We start from the raw sequence: 18,334 nt of genomic DNA on the forward strand, positions 1-18,334 counted from the left end.
GTACTGATGAACTACGATTCCGTACGCAGTGCGCAATAGTGCGTCCCCATCTGACGTTGGAAAATAGTGGAAAGACTTCAGTGCATAAGCGACGAACCCAGTAAAAACGAAAAAAAGGTAGTGAAATGATTAACCGTGCGGCTCCATTGACGCATTGAAATAACCCAGCAGCGATTGAACCTAGCTTGGTAGCTATCCGTCCCTAACTCCGTCTCCTCCCGCATCCGAGGCAGCATTGAAAGCTGCTACTATCAACCACAGTCAACCAGTGATCGTATAAGATGTTGCATAAAATGTTAATGCGGAGGCGATATGCGTACATTTTTTATGCGCCTAAATGGAGGCATGCACGCATATGGCCTCCACTTTATGCAACATCTTATACGATTACTGATTGTCTGGGACATGTGATTAACCCTTTCTTTACCCTATGAGGCCGGAGGGTTAATGTATGAACATGAAAACAAATGAAAATAGTTTGTATTAGGGTGTGGGGAGTGAATAATGATTAGTGACATTCCCCTTGGTGGAGGACGATCTGCGGACCCTACGCAGAGTGCGGAACCAGTGATGCCATATACACAGATTTATCTAGAATTACACAGATTTTTTCCATCTTTTTCCTACAGAAATCTGTGATCACAGATCACATATTTTTGCGACAATAAAGACTTTTCAAGATTTCTAGGCTTTAAACAAATCTTGGAATCGATAACGAATAATAATCTTCATTTTCAAATTTATACCTATTTAATTCAGGCCCATCTTGCATTTTACTAAATAAAAATATCTCCTACAAAACTGCGAAGGGCAAGGGCAATTGTCAACATATTTTATACTGGAAAACTTCTGCTGAACATTTGAGATTTTTAAGGCAATTCCCAAGGAACTCCTGGAGGAATTCCCAAGAGTTTCCTGGACGAAATCCCGAGAAACCCCTGGAAGAACTCCTGGAGGAATTCTCGAGCAACTTCTGGAGAAATTTCAGATAAGTTCCTGGGGAACTCCTGCGGAAATTCTCAGAGAATGAATGAATTACCTGGGAAATCCTGGGGAACTCCTGGGGGAATTTTCTAAAACTGCTGTAGAAATTTCAGAAGAACTCCTGGAGAAATTCCCGTAGAACTTTTTAGCGTATCCTCAAGGAACTCTTAGAAGTATTTCCGAGAAATTGGCTTCTTTAGCGCTGTTGAGATAATTTCATAGGCGCCCGGGAACCTATTTTAAAATCAGTTTGAAGTTTGTATGGGAGCGATTTGTCGAATCACCCCTCGTCGCATTTTGTACTGGGCGGAGCTGTCAAGCAGTTACCCAGCTGTCAAAAGGTGATTTAAAAAAATCTCTTTGGAATTGATTTTGGGTACCAAAATAAAGTTCTAAAAATCTGAAAAAATTCATAGTGGTTCAGAAAAAGGTGATCTTTCATATAAAATAAAAAAAATCTGAACATTTTTCTTAATTAAAAAACCCAATTCCAGGAGGAATTGCTTAGGAACTTCTGATTGATTTTCCGAAGAACTCCTGGATGACATTACTTTTATTTCCTGGAGAAATTTGCCAGATACTTCTTTCAGTATTCCTGAGGAACTCCTGGAGGAATTGCCTAGCAAATACTTGAGAAATTCCCGTGTTACTTCTAGATTCATTCCTACAGGGTTTCTCGAGGAACTGCTACAGTATTTCTCAAGAAACTCTTGGAGAGTTCCCAAAGAACTTTTTGACGAAATCCTGGGAAATACCTGGGGGATTTACGAGGAACTCCTTACGGAATTTCCGTGGAACTCCTACAATATTTCCTAAGACACTGCTGGGGAAATCACCGAGAACCTCCTGCAGGACTTCTTGGAGAGCTTCTGGAGGAATTTCCGGGAAACTTCTGCAGGAATTTCCTGGGAACTCTGAAGCAATTTTCGTGGCATAGTAAAAATATTTCCGGGGAACTCCTAAAGAAATTTTTGAAAACATTCCGGAAAAAATCTCAGGGAAATCCTGGAAGGATGCATGTACATGCACAATTGCTGGAAGACGTGGAAATACTGAATGATTTCCCGATGAATTCCTGAAGTTGATTCCGAGAACGAATTCAGGAGTTCTCCTGAAATCCCTGGAATGTTATTATTGATGTTATTATTGTTTTAATCGCCGCGATTTGATGTGCTGGTAGTTCATCGAAATTCCTGTAAGTACTCCTGGGGAAGCCATGGAGGAATTCCTAGATAATTTCTAGAGAAAATTCGAGGAGAACTCCTTAAATAATTCATGGTCTTGTAATTGTTAGGGAACTCTTGGAGGAATTCTCGGAGAACTTGAAGAGCAATTTCTGAATTGGAATTTAGAGAAACTCCCTGGGAACTTCAGGGAAAATATTCTGAGATCTCCTGGAGGGATTCCCTGGGAACTTCTGGAGAATTTCTAGAATTATCAAATTCAGATTATTGTGCGGGCATTCCCTAATCGAACACGACGGTTCGGAACGTTCATGCCACGAACAGTCCCAAAAAAACGTCCGTTTTTGCCTTCACACCTGGTTTCACAGTCGAATGTGTCAAAAAATGACAGAGTGGCACGTGCTTGTTTTGTTGCCTCACTCATATTTCATCTTCGCTCTCTTTCTTTTTTCAACGATGACAGCAGAAAGTCGCATCAAAAAACGAGGTAGTTTGTGCAAAAGTGGCAGCAATAAGACATCAAATTGACAAGGTTCGTAGAAAAGGATGTTTGAAACAGGGTGTCGAATCGACCTTCGAATCCAGTGGCCAAGGAAATTCACAATATTGTCATGAAGACTCAATATCCGCGAAAATAAACGTTTTTAATCAGTTTCTCTACAATATAATTGATTTCAGCCAACCTAAAGCGCAGTGAGAACGTAGCATAAGGCTGACATCATAAGTATAAGTATAAGATCACTTCAAAGAACTTTGCAGCTTTAATATCGAACAGTTGCATTAAGACCATCTCAACATCCTCAAAGAGATTTATTTGACCCAAAACATCATTTTTCGAAGTTAGTTTTTCATTTCTGAATGTAATAGTATTTTTTTTACAGTTTTACTAAATTTTAATAAGCATTTCCACATCACAGGTTTCATGCAAGATTTTTTAAATTAACTCAGATAATTAAGATTTTTTGGGCCAAAATCGCAGATGAAAACCGAAAAAAATGTGGCAACACTGTGCGGAACTGGAGACAAACAGCCATGAACCGAGTGGAATGGAGACGGTTACTATGTACAGCAGAGGCCACCCCGGCCTTAGCCTGATCGGTAAGTACGGTAAGACATTCCCCTTGCGTGACCTTCCCCTAGTAAGCATCGGTGACAGCAAGCATCATGACCACGGTGTACAATATTTAGAAGGTGATATATTCCGGAAATCTGACAGTTTTTTTGATGACGTTATTCAAATAGTTCAAAGGCGTGAATAAAATAATCTAGTACTCTATAGAGTGTATAAACCAATTCCATCAACGTGAAAGAACGATAAAAATGCCGTTCGTTATCATGGCGAGACAGTCAGTGTATTGCTGCCTCGCAGATGTATTGTACGCAGATCGCAAGAAATTTCTTGGGCTATCTCGATGCGTGTAAAATTAAGTCAAGTAATCGCTCAAAAAATGAGCGAGCGTCGCTTTATTTCGGATCCTAGTACGGAGCTAGGATAGGAAATTCGCCTGCCTTGTTATTTTTTCGTTCGATTTCGTCGACTTGTGACTACCGATGGGACGCTCCACGTGTCCTGTGGCATCGGCGTCCGTACGCCCAGGCCAGCTTTCCTCTAAAGTACCTCAGGGTCGGCATTGACCGGGGAAGACTCAGACACCTTACACTTACCTGCCAACATTCGATCGGACTGAACAATGCGGAAGGCCAGTTAAAACGTTTGGGAACCTCTCTCACTTTTCGAAATTGAAAGTTTAGAGCTGAATCTAACTATTAACGTATAATGTAAAGCTGTATAGGTTAGTATTTTACAGTTTCAATCATCGTTGGGGCCCATTGCTGCGTGATGGTGGTGGAGGAAGGGAGGAGATTGGACGTACCTGAACCACGTGCTCAGCGTCGCGTCGACATAGGGCTTGGGGACGCTGCAAAACCGACGTCTTGTGGACCGGGGTTTGGCCTCGATGGTCGAATCTCTTCCTGGGACACGGAACGGCTGAAGAACTGCCTACGGAGATGTGCGCCGTGTCGGAAAGGGCGAGCCACTGCAGTTGGTGATAGGGTGACGGGTTTTTCCATAGGCCTTTGATGATCGGTCCTTAAAATCTGGTTGTCACCGGGATCAATACATTCACTTGATTCCATGGAATCTCATTTCTCGAACTGTTAACGGGTTCGGATTTCAGGAAAACTTCCACATAAACACGATACTAGTCTTCCGCATATCATCCAACTTTTTCACGCCACTTCAACAAGAGATGGACTCTCTGCTAGCTCTTCATCCCGACTACCTTCGTTCCGATCCTGGCCTTTAGTCCTCAGCTACCAGTTTCCCTTCCTTGATCTCCTCTTCTCTTCTAAAATCGTCCTCCCCTCCCCCTGTTTCCTCCGATGCTCCTCTCCCTTCCAATGCATTCCTTCTTTGTTTAGTGTGGCTGCCTGCAAATTTGGTCCCTCTTTTGATCATTTACAAACAAGGGGCACAGTAGAGTTTTATAGCAAAATTTTAAATTTTGATTTTGTCATTGCAGTGGTTCTCAATTTGTTTTTTTTTTTTTTGTATATAACTAGAACTATTTCAATGTAGATGAACGCAATGCCTGATTTTTACGCTTCCTAACACGCTAACCATATAAATATATATATTTTATTTCATTTCTAATAACAAAGGAATAACAGATTTACAGACAATAAAGTAGAACAATTAAATATTCACAAACAATTTTTCACATTTATTTTTAAATAATGAATACAATGAAGACCAAAATTTTCTCCTGGCTTCCATTGTCGCCGATATTGTCGGTAACAGACTATGGATTACTGCACGAATTTATTCTGGCCTGCTTACTCTCACACGAAATTTGACGTTTGAGAGGTGTCGGCACCGCTCAAACGTCAAATTTTCTGGGAGAGTAAGCAGGCCAGCATTACTTCGTGCAGTGGACCATAGCGCAGTTTTGAGTTCGAAAGGAATCGCTCAAGAAACTTCTTGAGTGATTCCTGGCAGAAACTTTCTTCGGTGACTGCCATTTGAAATGAACTGTCATTTCTTCGCTACTGCGTACTGCGATCGAAGAAAAACCCGTTTCTTGAGCGATTCAGGCAAGGAATTTCCCATGCATCAAGATAGGCTGAGAAATCCCTTCTGATCTGCAAACAGCGCTTATAGTGGTAATCACGTTCAAATGTATGCGTGCCTTTTTTGTAGATGTAGTTGTGAAACTGTGAGGAAAACATTAAATGCACTTGCAAAATGCATTTTGCACTCCTACCCCGGATGTTAGTTTTATCATTACACTAGCTGTCCCGGCAAACTTTGTCTTGCCAAGATGTGGTGGTTTGACAACTGTTGAGGTCATTGTTGCAACGCACTCTAGATTGGTTTCATTTCGATCGTGTTGATTTTCTTCCCTGATCATAAAAAATCAGAATTTTGTCTATTTTCTTACATTTTTAGTTCATTTTCCTGACTTTTTCTTACATATAAACACAGCCACCATGAATACGAATCTAACCATGCAAGAGTCATGCTGATCGGTTCAGCCGTTCTTGAGTTTTGTTGCCTCAAAGGAACTTCAAACTCATTTTTATATATATAGATAAGATCTTTTTTTACACGGGTAGTTTTTCTGCTTTAACTCGGTCAATTTTAAACCTACCTATCTGATTTTCCGTACACAGGTAGTACTAACCGTGTCTACCTGTGTACAAATTTTCATGTGAATTGGCTCAAAATTGACCGAGATAAAGCAGAAAAACTACCCGTGTAAAAAAAGACCTTAGTATATTTACCCGTTTTACCCAATTTGATTGGGTAATATTTGCATATGCAATTAGAATACCCGAGTAGGTGGAAAAATCTGTGTGTTGAAATGTCACTTATCTCTATGGATATCTAATGCTGCCACTTTTCTTTATTTCTAATTGTGGAATTTGTCACCACTCTATTTAGCAACACTGTTTGATTTCTGTGTGCTTTAAGCTAGAATCAGTAGGTTTCATATATTATAATGCTTGATGATGCTACATATAAGGCTACTTACAAATTTGGTGACTCAAATCAACTGGAAAAGGATGGAGTGATCTTCCCGAATTAGATATCGTTTATATGTATAAATCCAACTAACGAATAATAATACTGAATTATAATTTTGCCAGCATGATCCTGAACTACTAATCTTACCAACAACGATCTGATTATAATGTATTGTTTAAGTGCACTTCTCGTAGGTTACATGTATTTATAACTTACATTTGGAACTGAAAGTAGGCTAATTTAAGGATCAACTAATCATATAGGTATAATATATTTTTACCATTGAAAGAATTCAAAGAAAAGATTTTGCAAAAGTATCACGCTATGGAGCCAACAACTATGATGTTTGTTTCTTCTACTTTACGATCAATCATCTAGTTTTGCCAACTCATGATCAGTGACAATCTCCATTGCTTCACTCAAACGATTGTCACCGGAGAACCATGGGTATGACTACAATCGGCAGCGTTGCCGCAACGAAGGGGGTTGTCGGTACACTAATCTTTTAAACGATTTAAATTTAACGATTGAAATTTGGATGCATATTTCGCACCGTACCAAAAGTTCGGATAAAAAAGCATGTTTGGGCTTAATCAGCTATTCCAAGGAAGATGAATAGCATTCCATTCAGCTCACTTTTTAAGTAATTACCCGAGCTTGAGTTCACAAAAAGTACACTTGTGTCACCGAAAGGAACGCTATTCAGCTCAGTGGCGTCGCGTAACCTTACTTTTTACCTGTGCACCGACCCTACAACTTGCAATTGCAGGGGACTTGTGATCAAAACCGAAATATAAATGAGTGAAAGCAGCTATTCTCGTCATTTGCTACTTATTACAAACAAATTTGTTCAAAAAATTCAAGAATTTCTACTTGGTGCACAGGTAGATTTGAGGTTAGGGAATCGCCACTGATTCAGCTTAAAAATAAGCTCCAAAAAATGAAATAAATATGCCTAAGGTTGAAGGATTTGTCATTGACATAATCGTCATCATGGAAAATTTGAAAGCAGTTTTCTAGTTCAAAGCTTAAATTTCTGCAGTGAAAATGTATTCACTGTATTGCGGGTGCAGAATAGAGTAGTTTGAAGTTTCAAACAGAACATTTCAAGTTGTTGGAACATGTCCAAATGAACTATATTTGAGCTTTAGAGGCACGCAAAAGTTCAATATGAGGTCGGGTAATATTTGATTGAACTCTGCTCTAAAGTTCAACGTAAGTTCTTTTGGACCTGTTTTCGACTTAATTGTCGTTTTGAAGAGAAGTCGAAAACTTGTACATGTACTTCCAAGTTCATAAACAATACATGAGTAACTTTTTGGAGAATGAAGTTCAACGATACCAGAACTGAATCAAAATTAAAATTCTGAGTTCTTCAAATTGAATCCGAACTTTTGGTTGCTTGGGTAGTTCATTAGTCGGAATAGCATAACTTGCATGTAAAATTGCTTTCAAACGAGAGATCATTTCATTTATAGTGGTGAAATATATCAAAAAAATAAATTGATGTTGCACCAAATCAATGGTTATACCCCGCATAAGATGGCTGCTGGGGAGCATATTGTTCCAGTGAGTTACGTAACATTCACAAAGGGCTTTAATGAGCAAACCTGGTTTGAGAGAGCAGGTCTTGCCCCTGAGCATTTCAGATGGGGACAAGGGTGTTTGCAGGAAATTCCCAGAGTGCCCAAAAGAAGGGGCGTTTCAGGGGGTTGTTTTAGGGAATTTCGAGAGCCTTTGAAGGGCGTTTCGACAGGTTTTGTTGGCGCTTCAGTTGGATTATGGTGGTAATGATGGTAACTATGGCATCGGTGGCAAGGGGAGGCTTATAGGGGACAGTAAAGAGAGGTTTCAGAGGGGTACACTGGAAGTCTCTGGGGCGTTTCAGAGAGAATACGATGGGGTTTAGGGCCGTTTCAGGGCTTCCCAGGGATGTTCCATGTGGCCTCAGGGACGCTTCAACGGGTTTCAGATGCATTTTAGAGAATTTCAGGGGGTACCAGGAGTTCTCAGGGGCGTTTCAGTGAGGCTCCAGGGTGGTGCTTCGGGGGGTTTTAGGAGCATTGCAGGAGGCTTCCAGGTGGCCTCAGGTACATTTTTCAGAAGATTTCAGGGATGTTCCAGTTGATCTCAGAGGCGCTTCAGGGAGTTTTTGGGGTGGCATCAGGAGATCTCATGGGCGTTTCAAGAGTGTAAAATTTGGTTTCAAAGAGTACCAGGACACCTCAGGGGCGTTTAAGGGGATCACAGGGTCATCTAAGGAATTTCAGGGGTTTTCAGTGGCCTCCAAGGGGTTTCAAGGGGCCTCAGGAGCACTTCAAGTGATCTGAGTATCCCAGGGGGGCTCAGGAACGCCTCAAAGGGTGTCAGAGGAGTTTCAGGAAGTCTCATGGACGTTTATAGTGGTTTCAAGGAGTACCATGTGATCTCAAGGGCGTTTAAAGGGGTCTAAGGGCCATCTCATGAGATTTTATGGGATTCTAGGGGGCTCCTGGGCATCCTCAACGGCGCTTCAGAGAGTCTCAGGGAAGTTGCACACAAGAGTAATGACATATTCTTTTCTAACCGAAAAATCTGCATTTATCCGTTCCTAACCGTCAATAACCGCTGCTAACTCTGCAGCAGTTAGACGCGGTTAACGACGGTTAGCACCGGATAAATGCGGATTTTGCCAGTTAGCAAAGGAAGTGTCATTCCCCTGGTCACAGAGGCGTTTCAGAAGATCTCAAGGAGTTTCTAGGGGGTCTCAGGGGGATTCCAAAGAGACATAAGGGACTGCATGAAAGTTCCACAGGTTCTCAGTGGCGTTTCAGGAGATTTCAGAGCTGAGCGGCCTCGTGATTATTCCGTGCATTTTTCAACCCGTTGAATTTTCCACGCATTTGGCCAAATAACGAATTTTCTAACGCATTTTCAATTCAGTTGTTTTGGTAATGATCCGCCCCTCACTCAGGGCGCTATTGAAAGCCTCTGGGGCATTTGAGGGGGTTTCAGAGAGAGTTGCGGAAGATGCCAGAGGCATTTCAATGGAGAGACGCTTCAAAGGGTCTCAAGAAGTTCCCAGGGGCGTTTCAGGGGCTCTCAGGAGCTACCAGGTGATCGCAGGGGCTTCTCAAGAGGGACCCAGTGGGTTTCAGGCAGTGTTGAGAATACTCACTTGAAAAAGTTATACTCAGTTGCTACTATCTTAGTTTAGAAGCATGCTATCAAAAACCAGTTTGCCAAATAAAGTAGAGGTCGCACACCTATACAGAAGTCGTTAGAGTTACTGTGAGCACGAGATGAGTATGAATTATACTCATTTTACTCACCTCATGCTCACAGCTCTCACACGACTTTGGTTACGTGTGTATCTCTTACTTTATTTAGAAAATTTTTAGATAACATTGCAATGTAAATGTACTTCATATCCCTTTCGGGACGAACCAGCACAATCGTGCTGTTTTTCGGCATTGGTTTTACACATTTTTTTTAAATGTTTTTTCCTCAAAATATGTGATGTCAATATTTTTTATGATCGAGTTATTACTCTAACTTGTATATTTCTGAGCCTCAGCTTTGGTTGGAATACTGTTTATGAAAAACGCCACAATAAGTTAAACAAAAAGTAAACAATCACCACAGACAAACAGACGTAACACTCTGACATTTCCCATCGTACACCGATTTAACGGTCCATATAAAAATGTGATAGTTGGCCAACTGCCCACCCGTGGCGCTCCCATCGTTTCTGTTCGAGTTTGACGTTTGCCCACTACCGCCACCTAGTTGATGGTCGGCCAAACTCAGTCCTTTTAGTATTGGGCGAACAGGTTTCCGGGACTATGATTTGAATAGACAAATGTTCGAAGTGTTACGTCTGTTTGTCTGTGCAATCACCCTAGAAGTTGAAAAAGTTTTATCTGTCGTATTTTTATAAATATTTGTTTGCAGAGATAAAAATCGATAGAAAAAGAGTAGTTCTGCAAAACGGCGAAGAAAAAGTGGTGCTTTGTTGAACAACACAAGATTTCTGGTTGGTCAAAGTGGGACCAGCACAATTGTGCTGTTCCGTCCCTAGGCGGTCCAAGTTCCATCGGAAATTGCCTATTCTTAGGCGTTTTATGGTACACTCAGAAATAAAAGTATACACGGAATTACTATTATTTATGCATTTTGTATCCGCATCTTTCTCACTCTCTTTTTGTTTTCATGCTATCTGCCGTTTAGCCTGGGTTGAAGAGAAGTGTTTCGTCAACCCAGGCGAAGCACCAGATAGCATGAAAACAGAAAGAGAGTGAGAGAGATGCGGATACAAAATGCATAAATAATAGTAATTCCGTGTATACTTTTATTTCTGAGTGTATAGAGATTGATTTTAATTAATAAATCATTACAAAGTGATAAAGGTATACCTCGATTTAGTGGACATTTCAGTTTTTGAAATGTCTATAGAATCGAATTTTACATAAAATCGAAGCAAAATATTTTATTTTATTTTTATTTAATTTTTTTACTAAAATGTACCAAAATATATAAAAATGGCATGGAAATTGAGTTTTCGATAAAAGGCTCGGAGTTTTTGGCATATATGAGTAATTCTCGCTCTGGTATTTATTGAAATATTGTAGCCACGATAGGTAATAATTATTTATTCTATTATTATAGTATCACTGGTGTAAGTATATTCTGTCTTCCAATCCCTGTGTTTTCTCTCTGCTGTCAGTCTCCTCAACTTCATGGTTGCTGTGATCATCTCAAGGGGTAGATCACTCTTTAAATGTGCATTCAATTTGCATCTAATGTATGAAAATGCATTTTTATAAATTTGGATCAACTTAGCATTGATATATTTATTTGCTGTTTTCATGTCAATTTGCTGAATGCTAAAACAGGTATTTCAGTTTATTATTCATTATGTGTAATCTTAACACGCACATACGGCTGAACCTTCAGGTTAGAATTCCTTTTTTCCAGGGACTTTCGGGGGCATTTATCGCTCATCAGGACAGCACCGGTAAAAGTCCTTATTCATTCGAAGATCTCATTATGCACGACGTTAACAATTGTTGCTGCCAAAATGCTGCTGCTTCCCAATCATCGACCACCGGAAACTTCGAAAGGTGGAACCATAGACTAATTTCGTGGAACTCACTCTACAGCTCCGGCAGCCAATTACGAGTACATTTCCTGATACGATTGGGTGGTCCGAGGCTACGGAAGCGGGGTGGAAGCCACGATGGAGGATACCGTTTTGACGGTGGATTTCGCAACGACGGCGTTACCCGTGAAACACAGAGAATCGATCCGGCCACGATCAAGACCAAGATAAGTTAGATTTCGACGCAAAAAAAGGTCAGGCTCATCATCTGACGTGACGGAAACAAGCTCCGCGATATCCAGAACCCTTTCCGGGCGTTTGTACAAATAGAGAAGCAGCCGGAACAATGTGTGGTGATGGGCGATCAGTCGAATGTTGACTGCACGTGAGACACCAGTGAAAGATAACAGAGAAGATTCAATACTAGTGAAAATGTTATATATAAAGTTTAGGTTTTCAAATTAAGGTTCTCGATATAACTGAAAATCCCTTTTGTCAAATGAATTGTAGCATTGTATTGAACTCAAATAAAGATCAGTCTGTGTTGAGCATTTCGACAGATCGAAAGCTGCGATCTGGTCGGTAGGATTGCATGTATAAAGGGTGTGTTTTGGCGATCTGTAATCCAAAGAGATGATTGATTGGGGTGGTTCATCTGGAATTCCAGTCTTTTTTTATTTTTGATATGACGCAACAGCTGCTAAATAAATTCTCGATAAATCCAGGTTAAACTAATTTATACTGGAATTTGTTTTTGTCTAAGTTATACTGAGCCAGTTTAGCCTGGGGTATAAACAAACAGGGTCAACAGGGCGAAACGTGATTTAGTCTGAGATTTAAACTATTTAGTATTTTCTGAGTGTGTTAATATAGTATCGTCAAGTGAGGATACCACCATGAATTTGGTGGTAATAAATAAATTGTACTTATTACCATTTATGCTAGTGGATAATTGATTATAAGCGCTAGTTTAGGCTGACAGAGTTTGTTATTGAAAACTGACAATGACAACAGCCAAGAATCGTAGAAAGCCATGGGTTGCTTGTTTACAGAATGAATGAATGAATGATTGCATCAAAATGCATTTGGATGCAATCAATTTTTTTTTCATATATCAGATGTCACAATAGTGATCCACCCCTTGGATCATCTGCCAATGAACCCGACTACCACATCTCCTTTTTTTCCAAAAAACAAAGGACTATGCGTCTAACCCCAGCCCGGTGGATGTGCTTTCGATGGGGATCTCTAACTGGTCCTCCTAGAGCTCCGTAAATGCATCCGTGGCATCTTTTGATTCGACTGCCGCCGCCGTCGCCACTGCCACCACATCAGCCTGCTCATCACCACCTTCCCAGTAAACATTTTGGTCTGTATATTTAAACAAATACGGATGTATATACAACATAAAACAATCGTATAGAATGCACAAAAACCATCTATACGTACAAATTTGGAGGCGATATACACACCATTTTTTTCATTTTTCCTGTATGATTTCATTTCCTATTATATAAGACAGATCCTAGCTAAACATCAATCCCAATTTGACTTCTCATTAACATTAATACGATTACAATTATACACAGGCTTACGATGCATATACAAATTCAAATACACCCATATACGATTTCGTAATTTTAGGTAAAAAAAAGATTTTTAAACTTTACCCAATTTAAGGATTTTTTTTTGTTTATTAAATTTTAATCGATATGAGTTAAATTTCAATCTATATGAGTTACCTGCAATGATAAGCTTATTAACCATACTGTTGCCGGGATTTGAAACCATGATTCCGAGAACGCCAACTGGATGCGATGACACGACGCCAGACTATTTAGTTATACTTGCCATGTTTTAGGCCCATGCTAATAAAACCCGTCATCGAGTAAAAAGCCCCCCGAAAAGTTAAAAATAGAACACAAAATTTCTATATTCGACATTTTGTATATTCGCTTTAACGTGATATACCACATTTACTTCATTCTTCAAGTTTTGGTTTCATGGATCATCTACAACCAAAGTTGTATTTCGAATACGACTTCATTTAGATGGCATAACGATTACTACCTATCATCAATACGATAACAAATCACGATACTTCCACCCTTATATCACACGATAAAACCGTGTATCAGTGCTGTAAGATTATGTGTACTTATTCAATTTCATGGTTCGAAGTGTAAAAAAAAATCAAAGTTGTACCGCATCCACTGCACTGTGAATATTGTTTTTAAAAGCATCAGCTTTATTCAATTAAAATATAGTTGATAAAATTAGGCAGAGTTGACAAATATGACTAACTTTGGTTAAAATAAGTGATCATGCAAAACAAAGTAACCGGCAGCACTGCCGCTATGCCAGCACAAAAATAAACAAACCGCTTCTACTCGCGCAATCGAATTTGTTTTGCAGTTGGAATATTTTTCTAAAATAATCATTCCGAATAGTTACAACGGCAAAGGCGATAACGCATGCTACACGGTGGTCGACTGTCTGTTTACGCGGGCCTTCTGGACAAAGCTGACATGGACTGGAGTCAACCGTGGCGATAAGGCAAAGAAAGGTTTTCGGGAGTACGGCAATGTGACACAGCTGATCTGTAGGATTGTCCAGATAGGTGATCCGTCATACAAAGCCAAGAATTTTGAGGAGTTCTGCAAAAACAAGCTCTTCCGTTATTCCAAATCCCGTTCCATCAGTCAGCAACTGCGAAAGTCAGCTTGTAGACCAAATCGTGCTCGGAAAGCGGCAACATCACAACCACATGAAGCCGTTGATGATGTTAAGGTGGACAGACAAACTGCCGATTCTCATGACAGCGATGAGTCAATGGATGTTTCACACAACGACGAAGAACCTGCGATTGACTATTCCGAAAATGAAAATGACGAAAGCGATATTGATTCAAATGACCGAGACTCAGATGGTTCGCTATGAAGATTTAATGACGCTGATATGAAACATTGTTGTTTTCTTACTTTTTAATAAGATTTATTTGAATTCGTTTTTTGTTCTTATAAACAAGGCAGCTGTGACTGTTAACTGTGTAGCTACTAATTGTCATCTGGATCTTCATTTAAAATGATCAGTCCCTTTGTTTAAAGCCAATAAAAAGTACAACTGCAAAATGAACAGTATACTAGTGTGTTATTCTATCGTGTGTATGAGTGGTATGAAAACCACCCCTTCTTTCCTGATCAATGGGACTAGTTTACAAAATATGTCTTGTAGTTGAAAATGGTTTGTATCCTCAAAATTCCCTGCTCTTAATTGCGATACATAAATATGTAAAACAGACGATTTGAATGGTTTGAAGAAGAAATCATATTTTGAAACCAATTGGCAACCAACTACTTGTAGTGCTGTATCTTCATTCATAACTCCTGAAAATCTGATTAGCTCATACTTTTTTGTGAGGAACCATCTATCCTGGAAATCGGTTGAAAGTGCAAAATTATTAAAATTTAAGTGTATCTTTCCACTCTTTTGAGCAACTGTTGCATAACGGGTAGATCTGGTGATGTTCCGTTTGGAGTTTTCAGAGCTATCAACAGTTGATGATTCCATGATTCGTGCTGCTACCTGCGCCAACGGATTAGGACCTGTCCGAATGATTTTCTTCAGTGAGTGCATGTGATTCTCGAAAGGATAAGCAGAGAAAGTTGGCAGCGGCCCAAACCTTTCAACTTCGTCCACAACATGGCACAAGTTATGGATATTGCTTGTGATAAATTCAGTGCCATACAAAGACTTGAAGTTCTGTACAAAATCCGTAAGTAATGATCGGGCTACTGGGAGAAGATTTTCGTAACTTTTCACAGAACAAATCCGTACTGCACAGAAAAGGAATAAAAAGTGATTGTAGAATTTTTCTGGGAGAAAATCTTTTAGCACAACTATCCCTACGTAGTTCAGAAAATTTCGGTACTCCAAACCTTTCCAGAGTGAGACAAACTCTAACGACCTCATTTGTCGATGGATTTCAGCAGGAAATTTAACGCTTACTAGGTACTCAGAAATTTCCGTTTTTTGTGAAGTGCTCCATTTTGCTTTCAGTGATAACGACCCTGTTCGCCAACCGGTTAACAGTTTTTTCATCACTCCTAACTCCAGTAAGTGCAACGAGTCTCCTACAACGATGTCCTGTATCATGTCTAAAGGTAGTTTCACTAGTGGTGTATATACTCGTTGGTGGTCGGTGTACTCCATTGATCGAAACTTTGCATCGGTTCTTAGCGGTGCTGTTAGCTCAGGATAGGTCATGGTCTTGGACAACATGCTGTATCGTCCCTTAGTTGTACACTTCAGACACCCGTACTTCCCGTTAAAACTTATTACTCCCTTGATAAAAGATCTGGCAGGGGTATCACAGATAAAACAGCGAATTGCAATGGATAATTGGCATCCATTGATAGAGATACCCGATTGTATCAGAGACATGAGTTCTTCAACGAAAGCGTTCATGAACTCATTAACGTCTTTCGGCTTCCCAATACCATAAAAAATTCCCACTGTAAAAGGAGCAATTTCCGGAAACTCGTAGATGTTGCATAATATTGGCCAGAAATTTTTGGTGGTGCTTTTGTAGATTGGCAGGCCATCTATGTTGACATTTAACGAAATAGACATGGAGGTCGACATGTCTCGAAAAATCCTCTTGAGGCATGATTCAAGACCTTGGTGCCAATACTGTCCCTTCTCCTTCATTGGAACCAAATCAATATTTCTGGGGGTACGCATAATAGACCTTGGATCTTTTGGCAGTTGCAGTCCCAAATTTGAGTTCAGAATGCCGATGAGAGATTTCAAAGCCAATTGAGGAATGTGGTGCTCAGCGGCCCATTTCCGGATGTCTGCAATAAGGTTCCGTTCGTCTGAAATTGATTATAAATATTTATATGTAGGGTTCTTGTTATTTGTTATAACAAAGACTACCTACCACTTTTAAGAGTGACATCATTGATGGTTTGGCTATCAACGCTTTTTGATTGATTGTCGGTTGAAAATGTGATCGGATTTTCTTCAGCATAAAGGTCAACTCGATCGACTGCCGGAGCTGATGCTGCTACTTTCTTATAACGATCCCGATACTTCCGCAGTAGCCTACTATATGTGCCACTTTTCTTAGCTTTAACAAGCTTGCTCTTAAGAATTACTTTATACATTTTTCTTGCAAAGATACTTATGAAAAATAACATAAACAAACAGTACGCTAATGACAAACGAATGAAGTCACAACTTCATTACGATAGATTTGTTACACTATTAGGATATAAAATATGCATATCATCTTCATACAAACTGTCAATCGATCTTCAGGCCGGTTTGATTTCACATGCACATGACGTGTCATAATATACATCTATCATACTGCAAATAATAATTTCGAATGAACACCAGTACGATTTCGTTCGTAGAGTAAAATTTTATCGTAATTCATCACATATATAAGACTCTGGTTACACTTCGTTTCAAAATCATTCATACTTATATACGATGCTGATTTGAGATAGACTTTTGTACGATTTGATACTTGCATTGCTATACGATGTGTGGTTATCTGGGTTGACTGGCCGCTTCCAAGGCCGGATGTTCCTTGAGCTTCGGCGGTGGCGGAAGCGACACTTTCAGCTTCAGCGAACTCAGCATCCGACTGCTGTTCTTGACGGCAGCATCGTCAGTTAGTTTTGTTAGATGATGTGAAATGTCTCTTCGATGCAGTTTGGAGATGGGCTTCTTCTCGTGGGAATCCTCATTTTCCTCCGAGTGGCACCGGCAACAAATCCGGCCTTCGTCCTCGTTCACGTCGAATCCTCTCGAAGTCGTCGTCGCCGCCGCCTCCACCGAACTCTTCGTTCTCCTTGTTGGCGTCCTCCTCGGCGATGGGTTCGTTGGGTACCACATCTTGGATGTCGTCCAGCGTGAACGCCATGCCTCCGATCTTGGATGGTCTGGAGGAGGAATCCACCGAGAGGGTGTCCAGATTGCCCCCGCTCATGTCGTCCGACCGCTTTCTTGCCCGCACCGTCGGATTTTCATCCGCCGTAAAGGCATCTCCCTCTTTCGAGGCGAGATATTCTTGCCCGCACCGGTCGGATTTTCATCCACCGCAAAGGCATCTCCCTCTTTCGAGGCGAGATATTCTTGCCCGCACCGGTCAAATTTTCATCAACCGTCAGGCATCCCCCTCTTTCGAGGCGAGATGTTTTTAGGCCAAATCCGTCAAAATAATACTTACTCCAGCGTCCCGCACACGTGAGTTTGATTCTCGTCGCCATTATGTGGTATTTATTGAAATATTGTAGCCACGATAGGTAATAATTATTTATTCTATTATTATAGTATCACTGGTGTAAGTATATTCTGTCTTCCAATCACTGTGTTTTCCCTCTGCTGTCAGTCTCCTCAACTTCATGGTTGCTGTGATCATCTGCCAATGAACCCGACTACCACACTCGCTAAATGGACTGATCCACCGATGAACCAAATTCATCGCGGTCCGAGAATTTTGACACTAGAGTGGGGCCATTCCAATCAGAATTGGACGATTCTGATTGGAACAGACCCCGCTCTAGTGTCAAAATTCTCGGACCGCGATGAATTTGGTTCATCGGTGGATAAGTCCATAACGAATACACCACTATCTCGCTATTTTGTTACGATCGAAAACTTTTGTCTCCAAAACTATGTATGGTTGATTGAAAATCTAACATTTTGAGCAATGGACATATGGACGCTATTGGCATAAATGTCCCAAAAAATATGAAAAAAATCAGAAATACATTCAGGGATTCATTTGAAAATGTATCTGAGGATTTATTTACCCTGGAATTTGATTACGAATTGCTTCATAAATTTTCCAGGGATTCAATCTGAAATTCCTCAAGGGATTCCTTTGGAAATTTAGAGATTTGTGACAAGCACTTGATAGAGCATGGTTACTGGTTGTGCTGTATTTAACGAACGATCTTTCTGTATGAGTAGTGTAGGTTTGTGCCACTATCTACTCGGTCGCCTTTTGTGGCAATTCTGAGGCGTTAAATAAAACTAAGT

General features: G+C 40.3%; 1 protein-coding gene across 2 annotated transcripts; it reads right to left on the reverse strand.

The window, feature by feature from the left end:
* Window positions 1–12,624: 12,624 nt before the first annotated feature.
* LOC134285602 (uncharacterized) lies at window positions 12,625–17,720 on the reverse strand. Of its 2 annotated transcripts, XM_062846696.1 has the most exons (3): window positions 16,221–17,720; window positions 15,188–16,155; window positions 12,625–15,114 (listed from the first exon to the last, which is right to left on the reverse strand). In XM_062846696.1, exons 1-3 carry the CDS (start codon window positions 16,477–16,479, stop codon window positions 15,097–15,099), a joined length of 1,245 nt encoding a protein of 414 aa, XP_062702680.1. In that variant the 5' UTR covers window positions 16,480–17,720; the 3' UTR covers window positions 12,625–15,096. The 2 variants fall into 2 exon arrangements, with proteins under 2 accessions (XP_062702680.1, XP_062702679.1); XM_062846695.1 differs by having other exon boundaries at window positions 12,625–16,155; window positions 16,221–16,862.
* Window positions 17,721–18,334: the final 614 nt, after the last annotated feature.

Source organism: Aedes albopictus, chromosome 1 (assembly GCF_035046485.1).
Source record: "Aedes albopictus strain Foshan chromosome 1, AalbF5, whole genome shotgun sequence".
Taxonomy (NCBI): Eukaryota; Metazoa; Arthropoda; class Insecta; order Diptera; family Culicidae; genus Aedes; species Aedes albopictus.

Bases quoted from the DNA above. Each gene is read 5' to 3' on its own strand.
- LOC134285602 (XM_062846695.1), bottom strand. From the start codon at position 16,479: ATGTTATTTTTCATAAGTATCTTTGCAAGAAAAATGTATAAAGTAATT. The intron at 16,156-16,220 runs GTAGGTAGTCTT...AATCAATTTCAG, and splicing joins TGATGTCACTCTTAAAAGTG to ACGAACGGAACCTTATTGCA.